Here is an 18,680-nt window from a genome sequence, read left to right as displayed (position 1 = left end):
AGTTATTTGGTGTTCCAAAGCACAATCTGTAAATTCTTATAGATGTTCAGGTGATGGAATGTTTATGTAATAATAGACTTTGCATGTGATTAGTTTTTATCCTATCCTTTAGTCTTCAGAAATCATATTGCCTATACAAGACTATACATAGAAAGCAGATTGCTTTTAGTGATACCCCAGAACAAGATGAAGGATAAGTTTTCTTCATTAAGTCTTCAGAACTATGCAGAAGAAAGTGCCTGAATGGGTGGGGGAAAGAAAATAATGCAGTGTTTGGGATTTCTTTTTGAAACAAACATCTCACAGCAGATGCCAATAGGTAGGATTTGGTTGGCACTCATCTAAATGAAGCGTTGGGAATGCTGTAACTGTATTTTGCGTGCTGTGATGTACTGCACAGCAATTCAGTCTGCAGCACAGACCTCAGAGGGAGCAGCATGTACAGAGAACACAGCAAGTGACCTGTATGGCTGCAATGCCATCTGCTGATGTATAAGTTTATTGCAGAAACTAACAGTTGCAGCACTTCAATGTCTGACTGCAAACAGGATAGTGTAATTCGCACTTGACTGACAGGTTATCGCTCTCTGACAAAACAGAACCTCTGGTTAGAAAAGGTGCCAGTAGCCTTAGCTGGTCAAGGAGAGTCCTCTTGACCTCTTCTGTCTTTATAAATGAAAGCTCCTACATTTCTCTCCCCTTTTGAAAGTCTTTAGACTGTTGTATTATTTGGATTCTTGTGGCAAATGCACTGGGTTGGTTTGTCAGTCGTGAGATCTAATTGCTGTTCAGGTTTGTAGGCAGTAGGTAAAGATGCAGGGCCATGACTCCTTCATTCAGTCAACACATGCCCCTTCTTCCAATGCCAACTGACCCAAGGGACTGTCAGTGGCAATGCTTGCTTTTGTGCTTTGAAAAAAAGGGGCATATCTATACCATGGTAGACTGATGTGTTCTCATGCCAGGATGTACTTCTTTGTATTCCTGCAACAGGCCTGGGTATTGGCACTCCCTTTTTTGTAGTGATCAGGGCTACCTGTGGTTGTACCAGTCGTGCTCCTAGGGGAGAATATTTACACTTGTACTCCACCCATACGTATCTGAATAAAACAATTCCACTACGTGTTCTTCCAGCCTTAACTGGAAGAAACTGGTTTTCAGAGCAAGAAATGGCCCAACCCCTTTATTTATTTTGGAGCTTATTAGAGCACTGCCATTTCTTGGTCTGTCCGGATAAAACAACCAAACAGCTGTAAAAGTAGTAATGAAGCGTGATATAGTTCAACAGCCCCTACAGAAGCATCATTTCACCCTTTTACAGTGTGAACGCAGAGATGCAGTCAAGCCATCCTAGCCTGACATTACTCTTCTCTCCTTAAGCCCCCTGTGACATTGAATCATCTTTAGCGAGAAGAGGTAGCAGAGCGATCTAAGACAGATTTCATGAAAAATTCAAATAAGGAGTAGAAAAAAAAGGACAAGGCCTCAAGCCAAGCTTTGGAGGCTTCTTGGTTGTTTTTTCTTTCCTGTATTCAGAAGAACTTCCCTGAGAATCAGCAGTAGATTCAGCATGTTACTGGTTTTGTGCTGTCCACAGAAAGTTGACAGAGGCTGCAGACAATTTCCCTCTGGCCTGACCCAAGGGCTTCAGTACACAACTTAAAATAATCAATTTGTCTTCAGTAAAACATTTCCAGTGTGTTTGTTGTCCTGGGCTGCTACAACGCATTGAACAGCATGCTTCCCTGTCTTTCAGTGCCGTTTGTCAATCAAGCTCTGAAGCTAGCCCTCTCCTCTTTAAAATCATTCATGGTATTGCATATCTTCCAGTCTGTGTGAAGGATGTATCTACCTCACAGTGTATATGCACTTGAGTTGGCTTTAGGTTGCACAGGGGGATCTGCTTGCAGCTGTGCTGCAGAGGATGAGGTCTTCGAGCAGGATTTGCTGAGCTCCTTCCCTGAGGTTTGCAACCCATGCCAGGTTTTGTGTCATTGCAGTGAAGCTGTTAGCAGATCTCAAGTTAGCTGAGAGCTAAGTGCAAACACTGCCATTGCCATGATGCAACCTTACTGGGATGTTTATGAAACGGTGAGTGGGCAGGTGAGAAGCTGCCATTTAAACAAAACACTAGTTGAAGCTGTCAAACCTACAGATTATACATAAATAAGGAAAAGCATGTTGCTTTCATGATCTAAGCCCAGGTTATCATTAAACAAACTGCTTAAGTTTTCCTGATTATTTTTTTCTCCTCCTTATGATTCAGTTCTTTTAGTAATAAGGGAAAACAGAGACTGTAGGATACTACTTCTGGGTTCCTCAGCATCTCTTGTCCCTTTGCCGCGTTCTCCTTAAGGGAATATTCTTAGTACTAGGCAAATGGAGACAGCCACAACCACATGCTGTTCTCAAGATGTGGCAGCTTTAACACAAAAAATATCAGAGTATGTGGCAGACATGAACTGGTCCTAAATAACTGCAAAAATGTGAAGTTTTGCAGTTAATGGGAAGATTTACAGTTAATTAAATCTTAAATCCTGATGAAGGAAGTCCCTTTTCCCTTAGTCACAGTCAGGGCTCATTAGCCAATCACAGCCATATGTAACCACATTTGGGCTTGAAATGTGACCGTGCTGCAAAAAGATAGGTGTGCAATTGTTGATTTTGTTGACTGCACGAAACTGCCCAGCGTATTGTGTGATATGTATGTCCTAGCAAACAAAAGAATTTGGCATTCAAATCAGTTGAGTTGCAGATTTATTTCTGGGGAACAGGCTGTTTGTTTGCATTTTCTTTTTAATTTTTAACTTCTGAATGTTGTTACAGCAGATGGCCTGTTGAGCCAACAATAGATCATCATGTCTCACCACAATAGGATCTCTTTCTGGCTAACTTGAATTAGAACTGGTAGATATCATTGCTCACCAAGCACATTCAGAACAGCTACACCTTAATTGCTTCTTTCCATCTGGCTCCTGGTAGTACTAACAACTCCCTGCCTCCTTGCATAACATCAGAAAGACAAATGGGTAAACAACCTAGCACTAAAACAATTCTTTTGAATGCATTAAATTCCTTTTCTGGATGCTCACAGGCCTCACACTTCCACGGGCAACAGAATGTTCATGCTAATTACAGAAGAGTCTGATAACTAAATATTTCTGTTATTAAATTATGCTCTTTGGTTTTTATTCTCACAGAGGTCTCAATCAGCATTCTCCCTGGCTAGTGAAGATGCACCCAGCAAAGGACTCGACCCTGCGTCATCTGTGACTGAGGCTCTTTGGAGGCAGCAGAAAGGACAGTTCAAGAAACAGAAGGAACGCAAGCTCTCTGCATTACCCAGCTGGAAGAGTGTGGACAGACTAAATGAAACAAGTAAATATTTCTAGTACGAATATGATTCTTTATTTTGGTTTTCAGTCTTGCTGTTATCTGTAATAGGGATTAGGTTCACAGGCAGTGCCCGTTGCCAGTAAGCACACAGAGTCAGGATCCACACCAAGGTCTCTGTTTTGATTCTGCACAGAATCAGGCGCTATATGGTCCTTTGCAAAGCAAGTACATCCCTGACTAGAAGGATGGTCACTAACATTTCCCTTGACAGTTTCTAATTGGTTGTTCTGTTTCATCTATACTAGAGAAGCATATTATGGAGCTAGAAGGTTTCCCTTGTCTAGGGATGGGTAGCTGCTGTCTCATGTCCATCTTTTTCTGCTGTTGGTGGATATGGTTTTTAACATGTTAATAACCCTTGATGATCCTAAAGGTCACTTACAGGGCACTTTCTCTTCCCCTTTTGTTGATACTAGCACATTAGCACATGCTTGACATACTTGTGGTCAAAAACACCTTGTCACTTGTTTTTCACTTTTGTCATGTTTGTAGAATTGCAGAGGTTGAAAGGGACCTCTAGAGTTCACAGAGTCCAACCCCCCTGCTAAAGCAGGTTCCTTACAGTAGGCTGCACAGGTAGGCATCCACTGTGTGGAATAAAAAGACATAAAACAAGGGCCTCATCTAGGAAATTTCTGCTGGCATCTGTGCTTGCAGAGGTGTCTATGTCTGTATGTCTGTTTGGTAATGCTGAGTGTGTCATGATTGCATTGGACTGTATTGTTGCTTATCCTTCCATTGTTTTTTTCCAATAACAGATTCAAAATCTGGGCCTTTGGGCAGTTGATTTTGGAGTATTACAAAGCATTAGGCATCTAGCTTGGATGTGTTCCAGAGCTTTTAAGATACAGGAGCCTAAGGGCTCTGTTGTTTTTTTGCCTAGTTATTTGTGTTCCAGTGAAAGGAGTTTGCAGATGCCTGTAGCCTCCCTTCTGCTGCACAAGTTAACGTTTGTGAGGCAACATAGTGAACCAAACAGTGAAATGATGCATGTTTGAGTTTCCTTCCATCACATTTATTTTCTGCCCTGATGAATTCACCTGTGCAGCCCTGCGAGTTTGATGAAGCTGTATGGGTGAGAACTTCACAGACAAGCAGTTCCCCTAGATTGAATGCCCTCTCTCTGCGTGTGCATCAGATATGAATGTAAATGTGAAAAAAAAAAAACAGAGCAGCGTCATAAGTTATCCCCATTACTAAGCCAGCACCATGGGTTAGAGTGCAGTTTCCTGTTTGCTTCAAGGTGACATAAGTACAGTCTGTCACTAAAGCTTCTGCTGTTGGGGCACCAGTTCCCTCTGCCTCCTCTTGTTCTGGCCTTACTTTTTGTGAGGCCATGTCAGGTAACTGCTGCACAAAAGAGCAAGTTAGTTTTCATCCTCACAGTCACGCTAATGATCACGTTGGCACAATGGGAGATACTGAACTGCTCATTTCAGCAGCAGCCCTGGCTCCAAGGGACACAGCAGCAGAGCTGACCTACCTCTTGCTGTTATTCCTCCAAGGAATAACACAGGAGCTGCTCATTCCTAAGCCTTCTCTTGAGGCAGCTGTAGAGCTGCTGCATCTGTCTGATCCCCACAGCAATCCCTGATGGGACTTCCCATCGATTCCATTTGTGTTTCTGTAATGCCAATTGAGTGGTATTAGAGAACCTGGGAGGCTGGAAATCAGATAGCATGAATAGTGTCCTCTACCTGAAAACTGAGTGGTAATAGAGTAGTATTAAAATATGACTTAACTAAGTACCCTTTTGACTTTGCTCACTCTTCAATTTATTTGTGAACTGTTCCTTCAGTACCCTGTCAGAAATGTTGTTTTCCTGGGCATTTTAGTTGGAAGCCTATTTTCAGTAAAGCAGTTGATTATGTACTTAAATTTAAGAACCCACTTCGATCCCATTGAATTCAACTGTTCAGCAATTTAGTACTTAACAGTTGCTTAACCAGAGCAGAATGGCAAATTGACCCGATTTCTTTTCAGGTGTTCTATTTAGAAGATTTGCTCTGTTTCTTTCATCTAAGAGCCATATCTGTGATGAAATTGAGCTGCCTGTAGAGCTTATATTAAACAGCTGAATGTGCTAATATGTGTAAATAAGATCTTACTCATGAGTAGTAAATAGCTTGTATTAGGCTGCAGAAAGAGCAGGAAATCTTAGCCAAGAGTTTGAAGTGGCAACATTAGTGGGCTTTTGTAGTCATGTAGCCAAAAAGCAGTTCACAATTCATTTTGATTACACTGGTTTAAATGATGACTCAAGAGACGGTGACTTTACATTTGTGACTTTACATAACTGACTTTACATTTTTTTCCCCCTTTTTGCAATGGTTTCCTAATGAGACTTCTTAAAATCTATTCTGATTTTCTCTTGGTTAAATTATAATGTACACCCTAAGAACTGAGCGCAAAATCCATTCTTTCAAATAAGTGACTTTGGTTTGAAAAATTGGAAGGACCCATTTCATATGATTTGATGGTTTTTGAATGTGAATTTCTCAGTAGGTTGCCTCTCCATCCTGCATACCCTCTAAGATGTAATCACTTATTATCCTCACCTTTCTTCAGATAACTGAGGATGATTCTTATGTGTAGTTGCTCTTCTCCATCTTTTCTTTTTGAGGTGGGGTGCCAAAGCTGCTCACAGAATCAAAGACATAAGCAAAATATGGGGTTCGTAGATGTCTGTATACTGGAGTTCCTTCATCCTTTCCTAATATTTATTTCAGGAAAAAAAAAACCAAAACCAACCAAACAAAAGCCTTGGTTTAAGCATTCTCATATTTCATGTTGTCATCACCATGACGTTAAGTGATGACTTCTGGTCAGAAGAACAGCATGAGAGAATCCATGGTAGCAGCAACACGTGAGTTTGTCCATTGGTTTTGTTGAAAGCTGCAGTCTGTGGGCAGTTAATTGCAAGCTGGCATCAAGAGCTCTTCACACTGTGATAACGTATGATATCTGAAAAGTTTGTTCTTTCACTTTTATAGATCCACCTCCTGTTTTACAAAGCACTGATGGAAACTGGGTAGCTTTGCAGAATGTCTCTTTGCCTCGCCCTCGAATGCTCGCCAAACCAAAGAGTCAAGTATTTGAAGCTTTGGAGAATGAATCCAGCGTTGTGTCTGCTTATGACGAGATGGGCTCAGACAGCGAGGACGATTACGATTGGAATGTGGCCTTGAACAAGCTGCGGCGGAGACCTCGGCAATTACCAGATGATTTCTATTGTACCAATTCCCGGTATGATTCTGAATGGGTTTATGGCAATGATCAGTACCAGGCAGTCACCTCACCTTCCTCTGGGTTATACACCAATACTGAGACACTGTTCTCTGATTCTGAAACGTCGTCAGTAAACTCTTCCCAGGAAGCTAAAGGACCTAGCAAACTTCTCTGGTTACAAAGCAGAACTCAGAGTGATGTGCCCAGAATGGAAAAAAAGCATTTCCATGGAGAACTGGATGTAAATTTCAACCCACAGGCAACCAGCTTGGAGTATTCAGATAGCAGTGAGACTGAAGAAGTTCAGTATGATCTAGAAAAGAGATCAAGAAGGTGGAGAAAGAACAAAACAATCTCTGAAGAATTATGCGAAGGAAAAAATCACACAAGAGCCAACGTGAAGAATTTAAGTCAGGTAATTTTGATCTTACTGAATGCAATCTAAAAACAAATATCTAGGCAAAACTAATTAAACTGTGCTGGCATTAACATGGGAATTGTGAGTGGGAGCTGGAATCTTCTTGCAAGCCTTATCTTTGTCATGCCTCATAACCGAGAAGAAACAAAAGGTAAGGTGTTAAATATACCATGAACAGGCTTTGCTTCTTTCTCAGATATGCCACTTCCATCTGATCAGTCGCATCAGTAATGCTGAAAAATACAGTGCTCCTTAAGAAAAAGTCAGGATTTGCCAACAACCAACAAATGTTGAGTAATCACCTGTAGGTTTTGTTCATTTTACTCCTTTGTTCTTGGAATAAGAATTAACTCATATGCCTGGGAGTCCTCACTGTGCTGCTTGCAATTGTCCTGGTACAGGATAAAGCTAGTGAGCAGTAGAAATGCAGGAAGGAGTGATTTTGAAATATGGTCCAAATACTGTCTGCTTTTAATTAATCACTTGATTGTTTCAGTTCTGGTGTGTTATGGTAAGTATTCACAAACTGCTTCCATTTAAGTGATTTGTCATTTGATTAAGAAGCAAACAGAATGTTAGTGCTCTGACTTGAAAAAAAAAAACACTGATCATAGAACTTAAAGTCAGCAAAGCACTCCCAAACATTTATCTTAAACATGTAGGAGATAACATGAAAGCAAAGAAGTCTTCTCTGTTTAGGATTTGTTCAAGCCAGAGGCTGGTATTATGTAAGGAATCCAGTTGTCCCCCAGTGCTGCAGATGCAGTTGTCCCTGCGATGCTGCAGTAGTGAGTCTGAAGCAAGGAGCTAAACGCCGTCTTCTCCCTATAATTCTGATCACAGTCTGATCTTTAAAGTTGTCTGAGCAATGTTAGGATGTCTGGAATTGTTTGCTTATGCTACTTGCCCGTATCTTTCCTGGAGACAACTGATGCATATCTCTTCTGGTACAACTGATCATAGGTCAAGATCGGGGTTCTAGGTTTTAAGCAGGCTTTTAATGTAGGATAAACTGTAGTTAATTCTGTATCTATCCATCTGCTTCTAGGAGGCAGGTGTGGGTGTTCTGCACTGACTCATTTATAGTCATGTCCTCATATGTTGATATGAGCTATGGATTTTGAAGGGGACTTCGATATGTTATATGCTCCAGCAGCATTTCAGTGGCCATTAAAGGCCTCTTAGAGCATCAGATGGGATGTTCTAAGGACTTTTCCAGGGACTCCACAAGGACTACATTTTGTACACAGACATCTGTCTTTCCATTTCTGGCTTCACCTATTTGTGCATGTTCTGTGTGTGTCTGTTTTGTATTGTGGCTTCCTACTTCTACTGCTCTGTTGTAGATAAGTCCCTCAGATGTTCCTCCAATGGAGAGCAGAAGAGCTGGGTGCCTCCAGATGCATGTGACTGCATCCTTCAGCAGACCAGTTTGTGTCTCAGAGTGCAACCTGATGCAGAAAACGATTGCTCTTTTCAGCTCTCTTGAGTTGCCTTGCATCTTCAGTGCTGACTGTACCTCTCTGTTATGCTCAAAATGCCAAGTTTGGGACTCTGAGCCCCTTTCATTTTATCTCATGGGCAAAAAGAGACTGTTTCACCTCTCTTCTCCTTCAGCCATAATGGGGCAGGCAGCAAAGGTGTCTCCAGATCACATGCTGAGATCAAAGAGAATTTGCTGAAAACACACCAAATTGCATCACGACGTCAGACAGCAAACAGCTGATCACATGTAAATTGCAGTGAAGAAACATACTCTTTCCATATTTAGTTGCATTCTAGTAATAACATGATAACTTGTTAACAGTTACATTTTCATCCATGTCTTAGAAGATTTCAGTTTAGCAGTCTAAGCATTGGGCTTTCTTTTTAATTGTTTCTTTACTATACTCTCTGTTTTCATCGTCATTATTGTTGGTGCTTTATTGGCTTTCATTATCATTTTGAGAGGAGACATTGCTTAGTGTAGCTGTAATTCTTAGATTCCTGATGGAAAGTAGAGTCACTTAATTGCTTCCAGTGATGAGGGTACCCTCATAACAAGTTCGATTCTTTTATCAGAAGTCCTTCCCCATACACTGCAGCTTTCCTGGCCTGCAGCCAGGTGAGGAGTAGCACTATGGGACTGCTGGTGCCCACGGGATGGTACTTGGGGTGTATTTATGGGATCAGCTGTCCTGAAATTGCCTCAGTTCTAACTGAAAAGCTGCCTGCAAACTCACAGTCTGTGTCATCTTCACCTGGAAACTGGAATTTCTAATGTGTTTCCTATTTAAATAAATCTTTTTTGTCCAGGGTTTATAATATAGCAGGGACTTCAGGATCCTCAGAGGCAGTATTTGTCTTGCTTACTTTATTTTGAGGCTTTTGCCTTCACTGAGATTACTCTGAGTTATCAGCCATTTGCTTGCAAGGATTTGTCCAGCGTGTATTAGGAAAAGTGCATTTCCTATTTCATTGTCTGCCGAAGGATTTACACTTGCGTTAAACCTACTTGATTTACTTCTAGTGTGGCGGTGTCAGAGCCTCAGGCTCTGCTTTCAGATAAACCAGCAGCCCTTTCATTCTTGTTTGCAGATGTTAGTGTTATTTACTGCTGATACATGCTAATAGGAACTTGCATAACGATTTATATGAACAGAAGGATGTCACTAAACTTAGCAGATAGATCAAAAGTGTGACCAGTAAAGAATAATTAAGTTTAAGAGAGCTTCTATTAAATAAATAATACCTTCCTGTGTCTTTATTATTTTTATTCATTGTCACAGCTTCTAATGCATTTTTAATCAGTTAATCCACAAAGGAGGTAACATTTCATCACAAATAGTCAAGCACAAGTCAAGCAGCCCAGCAATAACAGAAGCAGCAAAATGGAGCGTTCAAGGATATCATTATCTCTGCATGTAAGCAGGAGCTGACAATTCCTACAAATGTAAATATTCCAGCTGCTAAATGTGAGGAGGCTGGAAAGCAGAAAGATGGGTAATAAGAATCCAACTGTAAGAAAATAAACACCCACAAAGTGTGTCCTCCCACAGGACTCTATGCTGACGTTCTATGTCTGCATAGAATGGTGGGTTTTTTTGGTGTACTGATGGACAGTTCGCTGAATATGAGCCAGCAGTGTGCCCAGGTGGCCAAGAAGGCCAATGGCATCCTGGCTTGTATCAGGAATGGTGTGGTGAGCAGGACTGGGGAAGTCATCCAGCCCTTGTACTCGGCATTGGTGAGGCCTCACCTTGAGTACTGTGTTCAGTTTTGGGCACCTCAGTACAGAAAGAACACGTAGGTACTGGAGCAGGTCCAGAGAAGGGCAGTGAGGCTCATGAAGGGCTTGGAAAATCAACCCTATGAGGAGAGGTTGAGGGAGCTGGGACTGTTTAGTATGGGGAAAAGGAGGCTGAGGGGAGACCTTATTGCTCTCTTCCAGTATCTGAAGGGTGCTTACAGTGAGAGCGGGGCAGGTCTCTTCTCACTGGTGATAGGTAACAGAATGAGGGGAAATGGCCTCAAATACCTCAAGCCAAGGTAAGTTTAGTCTGGACGTTAGGAAACACTTCTTTACAGAAAGGGTAGTTTAACACTGGAATAGGTGTTGAGTCACCGTCCCTGGATGTGTTTAAGAGCCGTTTGGATGTGATGCTCAGGGATATGATTTAACAGAGGGTTGTTAGAGTTAGGGTACTTTGGTTAGGCTGTGGTTGGACTTGATCTTTAAGGTCTTTTCTAGCCTGAGTAATTCTATGATTCTATGATTGCCTTGCAGTCTCAACTCCAGGCTAAACCATACTTTTCCTGCCCTTGCTTGAGGAAGCCTACACTCGTGGTATAAAGCTGTCAGAACTCACTAGCAAGTCTTGTAATCCTAAACCACATCATCTGGAAGCAGGAGAGTAGGTCTTTGGAGGCACCTATTAAATAAATGCCCAAATGCCCAAATTAAATTAAGAGGGATTCTAGTAATTAGCTGAAACTAGGTAACTAAAAATGAATATCTCAAGTTAATGAATTGCCTCTCCTAAAATACAGACGTGCTGTAAATTATCTAAATGGTGACAGTTTTTCTCCAAATTGCTGGATAGATGGATTCAGCAGCAAATTTCAGATCTCATTGTAGTTTAGTGGTATGCATTTTTCATTACCAAATTGTAACACTAAGCTGTGAAAGTGCCAGAGAATACAGTAGAGTTTACTGTATGAGAGATGGAGGCTGACACTGCGAACATAATGTGTCAGTCCATGAAGAGCAGTTGAGTGAGGAGGATTTGAGGGAATCGTCAGAGTTTAACTTTTTCCGTGAGAACTGGAGGCAATTAATCCATCCATAAACACTGCTGCCAAGGCTGCAGAAAGAGAGTAGCTGTGCAAAGCAAATCTGCTTATGTATTTCCAAATAAATGACAGAGAAAATGCAGCTTTTAGTCTCTCCAGCCGTGTCTGGTCCTGTCACACTAAGAGAGTGCAAGGCAAATTTCCTGCCAAATAGGAATAATTTCCTGTCTGAAGATTGCTCCAAACCATTATCTTAGATCTGCTGCAATGTGCCTGATGCTTCCAGGACCCAGGCTGTGTTCTTTATAGCCTCCTCCTGGAAGGCAGAAAGAAATAAAGCCTTCTCTGCACACAATTAAATGTTGAGCGGGCACCATTCCAGGCAGGCATGTAAAAGGATTTTGCTTTCTTTCTGTTCAGCCTGCAAAGTGAGAAACATGTGGTCAGGTCTGTTTTTAACCTAGTATATTTAACCAAACATCTGAGTGCTTTCACCTTTAAGGATTCAGAGTAAGAGAAGATGCCCCTGAGGGCTCGATGTTTGGAAAATAATTATATCTTTAGTGGGTCCACTGATGAAACGATCACTGGGAAAGCTGAAAATCTTAATAAATGTTGCTTTAAAAAATAAAAGTTATTTTTCAAACATTGCTTTCAGTCACCCCTAGGAAAGTAAAGAGCAAAGCCAGTAGACAAGGAAGGTAGACATGACTGCCAGGTTGACACAATAAGCTACTTCTCACACTTGGGTTTCCTTATATGCACCGTAACTGAGAGTGATGACAGTGCAGTACTGGGAATGAGAAATGCCATTTATGCTTTCATTTCATTAGCTGTACTGAGATGTGTAGTGATTGTGGTAGCTCCTTTCAACGTGATATAAAAGCCAGGAATGACAAACATTATCCAATAGGTTTAGGTTTGCTGGTCTTCCTCTCTAAAGATGTGGTAATTATTTTTCAGCCCACATTGTTTGCTTTCTTTCTAGCCTGTCTGCACACTGATCATGTCTATACCCTTTTCTGTGAAACTGCTTCCCTTTTGTACCTGTACCATAATTACACCGTTCTTCTAATTTCTTTGTAGGATTTGGATGATTTATCAGAAACAGATAGAAGCAGCGAGGATCAACATCATAATATCAAGCCTGAACTTATGGAAGAGGAGCTTAAATCCAGGTTATTTCAGCTCGCTGCTAAAATGAGTGACAAAGAAACATCTTCTGGTGAAGAACAAGAGTCTGAACCTAGAACAGACCCTGAAAACCAGAAGGAAAGTTTGTCCTCAGAAGAAAATGGCAGAAGTATTCAGGAGGAGTTAAAGAAGGTAAGCGCTTATTACAAGGAAGTGGGTCCAGTGCTGTAGAAGCTATAATACAGAAAGAGGAACTCGTGTCTAGAAAATCAATCATGGTTGATTAAAAAACTTCAGCCTCTGAAGTGCTTCTGAGCTTGTAGCTCTTGTGCAGGTAAAGCTTCGACTGTTCCTTCCTGTGAGCCTACAGCATTAACTCAAAAGGAGTGAACTTTGTGTACTGTTAAGTGACCGATCCACTAATGGAATTAAGTCTGTTTATACTGACGGAGAATCTTCTCATATGTTTTAATTTAAAATTACATCAATATTTCCTTTTTTTTTTTCTTCAGTTTGTTTAAGTTTTTTCAATCCTGTTGTTTGTTCTCCGTAATATTGTTTAGCTCATTCTGATGTTATGGGTTCTTCTTTTGCCTCTATTTGTAGGAATATTCTGTGCTTCCTTAGAACTTTACAGCCCTTTTATGCTGTCAAATAATAAGCTCCTGTCAGTAGTGACATATTCAAGCAAATTGGCAATCTAGTGCCAGATAATGGATAATCCAATTCATAATGTAGGAGATCTTCCACTTATTTCATTTCACCCTTACAATAAGAAGTCTGACTTCAGCATCATCCCACAGGACTTAACATACAGTCTCTTCCTGTTTCTGAACTTCTTTTCATGTGATAGGGTGCACTTGGTGCCGTGTTCAACCATTTTTGTTCTCAGTTCAGCACAAAAACCAAAGATGAGCTAAATTTAACATGTAGTGTGGGGGGGTAATCTCTTTCCTTTGTCTGTTAGATGCTGGTGGCCTTCTTTTCTGCAAGGGCACATATCTGGCTTATGTGCAACTTGATGTCTTCCAGGATTGTATTTCCTTTTCCATCAGGCTACTTCCCAGCCAGATAGTCTCCAGCCTATGCTGATACAAGGGAAAATTCCTCCCCATGTGCAGGATTTGGATTTCCTTGTGTTGAACTTCAGGAAATTCCCATCAGCCTATTTCTCCAGCTCGTCAAGGTCCCTATGAATGGCAAGAAGGCCATCTCAGGTCTCAACCACTGCTCCTAATTTAGGGTACACTCTGACACAGTGTTTCTGATAATGATGAGAATAAACAGTACTGGTCCCAGTACTGGCCATAGGGGTATACATCTAATGACTGCCTTTCGGTTGGACTTAAAACCTCTCAATACAATCATTTCAGACCAGCAGTTTTCTAACCCAGCTCACTGTCTTCCTGGCTACACATTCAGTCCGTACTTGTTCAGTTCACATATGAGGATATTATGAGAGACAGTACTGAAAGCTTCATTAAAGCCAAAATATCATTTAATGCTCTCTTTGAGTCCAGTGAAGTAGTCATTTACTTCACTGTATAAAGCAGTCAGGTTGACCAGGCATGATTTTCCTTTCATAAATCCATGCTGACTACTCCCAGTCACCTTCTTGTCCTTCGTATGTTTGAAAGTGGCTTCCAGGAGGATTTGCTTCTGGATCAGTGCTCAACAACATCCCCCAGATTATCGTCATCTTTGAGAGATGAAGAAGAGTGATCTCACAATGCCAAGGGCCAGCTCCCTCAGCTGTGGTGAGCGTGCCCCATCAGGTCTCATGAACATGCATATGTCCCATTTGTTGAGATGTTTGCTCATCTACCAAGAGCTTTTCTTCATTGTTCCAGCCTTCTCCATTGGACTCAGGAACCTGAGAGCAAATATTGCATGTAAGTTTAGCTGAAGACAATATTGTTTAGTCATAGCATTTTTTTTGTTTCATGTCACCATGTCACTTCAGTAATGAGCCCCATTTCCCTTCATCTCCCTTTTGTTACTGTCTTACCTGCAGAAGCCTTGTTGCCATTCGTGTTCTTCACCAAATTCAACTCTAGGTGGATATTATCTTTCCTGACACCATAACTATATATTTGGACACTGTCTCTGTAATCCACCCGGAGTTCTTGATCCAGCTTCCACATCTTGGTTTACTAGTTCTTTTTATCATGTGAGTAAAATACATTTCAAGTTATGAATAATAAAGAAGTGGCCAAGTCTTGTTCAGGGCCGAGCTTCTATGCAGTCAAGACTCTGAGAGGTGCGAACCTACACAACAAACAGTAACAAGCCTGAGTGGATCTGGGAGATAAGAACGTTTGGCAGCACTGGACTTCTTATGTGGACATGCTGACCACTGCTGATTGAACTAAAAAGCCCTTCTGGGAACGAGGACCAGAACAGAAATGAATTATCTGTCTAAGGTGAATGTCCCATTTCCATCAAGAAGGATGGAGAGTGCCTTCACCTAGGATAATCTATGGATGTATCTCTAAACCCTTTACTCCTAGGATCTGCCTCAAGCCTGTGCTTGTGTATATTCTTACCTCCAGATTCTTACCTGCCATACACTGGAAGTAGCTGCTTTTCTATCTTCATTGTTTGGCTTGATGTCTCCAGCTGTGTTTCCCATTCTCTGAATGGAAGCTGTAGATTTTTGGCTTAAAACAACTGGATGAAGTTCCCCAGTAATCACTGGGGGAAAAAAATGAAATGCTTAAATTGAGTAAATTGCTGCTCTCTCTACAAGTGTTTGGAAACTCCTGCCTCTAGTGACAGCTTTAGGGCAGAGCAGTTATATTAGATGGAATTTTCACATCCTGTATGTGGTGTACTTAGTGCACCTACAGAGTACTACTTGTTTTATATACATATATCTTATTTTAACATGTATATGTCAATTATTTTTAAAAATGTACTTCTTAATTCATTTGTCACAGTAAAATTTTCTTAAGTTTAAAAGAGAAGAGATGTACCGTATTCAGGAAAACATTAATGCTCACAGTTCCTCATTTTTTATTGATGCTTGCTGAAGAAAACTCTTAGTCATTCATCATCACAGTATGTGTTCTTTCTGCTTATAATGAAGAAACCAAAATATCCCAGTACTGTATACAGTCACAGCTTCATTGGAATTGTGAATCATAGAATCATAGAATTACCCAGATTGGAAAAGACCTTGAAGATCATCAAGTCCAACCGCAGCCTAACCAGTACCCTAACTCTAAAAACCCTCCGCTAAATCATATCCCCGAGCACCACATCCAAACGGCTCTTAAACACATCCAGGGGTGGCAGAACTTCCTTCAGCTTGATGGAAATAAACAGATGGCTTTTGTTCTTACTCCTGAGAGTCATCAATATAGGTAATTTAAATCCTCTGACACATACCTTGTCTTTGGAAAGGTGACGGATCAACATCCTTCAGTGAGATACTGAAGTTGATAGTGTATAATACTAGTTATGGCTGTGGTAATCTGAAATGCAAAGACATACAAAACTCGGAATAGAGCAGAATAGAATAGAATAGTTCCATCAGAAGGGACCTTCAGTGATCATCCAGTCCAACTGCCTGACTGCTTCAAGACCATCCAGAAGCATATATACACATGCGTTAACTTGCAAATGAGTAGATGATGTCTCTCGATGGAGACATGCATAGAGAACATATTTTCAGGGAACCAGTAGTTGCAGATGCCTGAAAAGTCAGAGACCCTTGTAAACTGTCATCTTTAAAAGCCTGATTTTTGAAGAATACATGTATATGGAATTACAGGTCTTGTAGGCTGATGTTTGACATTCTCAGCCGGAGAACCAATCTTCTGATATGGGTGTGAAGTTTCAAAGTAAATCTACAGTTGCTCTAACTGAGCAAAGCTTTGTTGCCTACAGCCCTGAGACCTTTGTTGCCTCAGAAGCCGACAGCTTCTGAGCACACACTAAACACTGTATTTTAGTATATTTTAGTGCTGTATTAAGTATATTTTTTAGTATATTCCAACTGTGTTGCCTTTGTTAGCTATTAGTTTTCTATTCTTAAGCTCTATTCTGGCACACATTAGCAACCTTAAATCACAGGGAATTACTAATTACAGTACACCTGACCAACAGAATAAGATTTCAAACAACATGTACCTTCTGTTGAATTACGGGCAGTTGAGTACTTTGTGCTCATGAAAATCTGTTTTCTACATGCCTATACCTTTAAGAGTCTAGAGCTGTGTTTTTTAATGGAAGCCGGGAATCTCATGTAATCACAATGATTATACGATGCTTTAAAAGTACTTAGTACATTAACACTTCGATCAATGAGAAGAGTTGGCAGATCTTATGTCTTCAGTGGGGAGTTAGCTGAAGTTGGACATTCATGGATTTTCAGTTCTTCCCTCCAACTGAGCTTCTGCGTTGTACGTCTGCCTGTAAGACAGAAGGTGGAAAATGCTGACCTGTGAGATGCTTGTTTAGATCATGTGTGATACTTGAGGGTTTAAACAAGTATTAATTAATACTGGCTAATTTTACGACTTAAACTTTTGTAGAACCTCAGCACAACCACCTTCAACATTTCTAAGTCTGTGATTGCCTAAAATGGACATATGGAAGTTCGCAGTTCTCTAAAGCTGGACACAAATGCTGTTCATGAGATTTCTCCCAGATATTAATTATTGATTTTTACTGTGCAAAATTAAGTTGATCCTGAGCGTGTTTTGCCAAATCCGAGTCTGATTTCAAGCAAAATAGTTGCTTCAAAAAGCATAATTGTAATTTATGTATTTATTTATTTATTCAAGTTTTAAATAATGGGCAGTGATGTTTGTGATCCCCCAATTCTGACACCTTCAGGGCTCGATGCAGTTGCCTATGTCTGGGTTTCTTGTCCATCTGAGATGTGTTGGGGTATCCCACAGGATCGCTAGCTGCTAGTCTGGGGAAGGCATGTCTCTCGTGTCTGTCTGACAGCTGCGTTTGAAAGTCTTCAGATGCTTTTGTTTTTTTGTATTTTCTGAGTAGTCCAGAAATGTGGCAGTGATATTCAAGAAAGTGCTGCCCTTCAGATCAGTGATGCTTCTGTCCCAGCACAGCCAACAGCACAACTGTGGTTCTGTCACTGATCCAGTGCAAAACCAGTCAGTAGAGTTTGAACAGACTTAAGTAAGTTAGGGTGTTAAGTAAGGTAAACCTCCTGACTTGACTCTGGAGAGTGGTAGTATGAAGGGTTTTATGCGTTTGTTTTGGGACAGTGAACTCCAGGAGAGGGAATGCAGTAAGAAGTGAGTTGGCACAAGGCATCTCAATTAAGCACAAGTGTTTCAGGCATGAGTAACTGGCATAAGCAGAGTGCATTCCCTTTTGTAATATGAAACACACAGGGCATCTAGGAATTGAAGAGATGGCTGACTTGACTTAGCACTGCGCCAAAAGTCTCCTCTTGCTAGTGGGGGAGAAGGGGGAAGTCTCCTGTTTCTGGGGGGGAAGGAGGTAGAAATCAGTATTTGCATTCTGCTTTATTCTGTGAAAAACTGTTATTTTGCAAAATCTGTCTTAATGAGATTGGTTATTTTGAATATAAAATAAATTAGACATTGCTTTGTTTTAGATATTTTAGTAATGAGGGTAGTACTTCCTAGTATTTGCTGTATTCCTGTGTTTGTTTCTTTGTCCTTGCGCTCATCCCGAAGTTCTACGTCTAAAGCTTTATAAATATTAACCGCTGCAGATATTGACATAACTTTTCTGCCTTCTTATTTAACTGCTTTCCCACTATCTAGGAAAAACAAAAGGCTTTTGATCTTCACTTAAAGCTGCAGTTTTTATCCACTGTATTGCAGCAGGTGAGAGCACTTTGTTTTGTCTGTGTCTTTTGACATCTCTTACACAGTACGTAAGAGATGCTACAAAGTGATATTGAGGGTTTCATCATTTCCCAAGCAAAATTCTCAAATTCACAATGTTTTCCTAGAAATGTCAGGCCTGAAATAGCAAACCTCTTGACTAGATTCAATGATCATTGCAGAAAATGGTCTTCTAATCAGAAGTATACCTATGTTATGATGGGAGTGATGAGCGTGAAATAGATATTTGAAGCAGACCGGCTCTTATTTGGTTTCATTATGAGAAAATTTGATTTTATCAGCAAAGAGCAGAGGTCAGACATAAGGTGTATTATCTTCATATTCCCACATCTTCATATTCACATCGATTACAAAATTCAAAAGGAAAACTTTAGAAGTTG

The 18,680-nt window shown here is 40.7% G+C and overlaps 1 protein-coding gene across 6 annotated transcripts in view; it reads left to right on the top strand.

Annotated features, from left to right (window-relative positions):
* Positions 1–18,680, top strand: part of MYRIP (myosin VIIA and Rab interacting protein) — a 187,239-nt gene that overhangs the window by 157,146 nt on the left and 11,413 nt on the right. For 5 of the 6 annotated variants that reach the window (XM_032442401.1, XM_015854187.2, XM_015854183.2 and 2 more), the window contains 4 exons: positions 3,201–3,378; positions 6,390–7,039; positions 12,401–12,640; positions 18,217–18,279. In XM_032442401.1, the coding sequence (XP_032298292.1) occupies positions 3,201–3,378; positions 6,390–7,039; positions 12,401–12,640; positions 18,217–18,279 (1,131 nt within the window). The remainder of the gene's footprint in view (positions 1–3,200; positions 3,379–6,389; positions 7,040–12,400; positions 12,641–18,216; positions 18,280–18,680) is intronic. The other variant, XM_015854186.2, reaches the window with a different exon arrangement.

Source organism: Coturnix japonica, chromosome 2 (assembly GCF_001577835.2).
Source record: "Coturnix japonica isolate 7356 chromosome 2, Coturnix japonica 2.1, whole genome shotgun sequence".
Classification (NCBI taxonomy): domain Eukaryota; kingdom Metazoa; phylum Chordata; class Aves; order Galliformes; family Phasianidae; genus Coturnix; species Coturnix japonica.
Note: the sequence above shows the minus strand (reverse complement) of the source record. Positions and strands in the feature narration are given on the sequence as shown.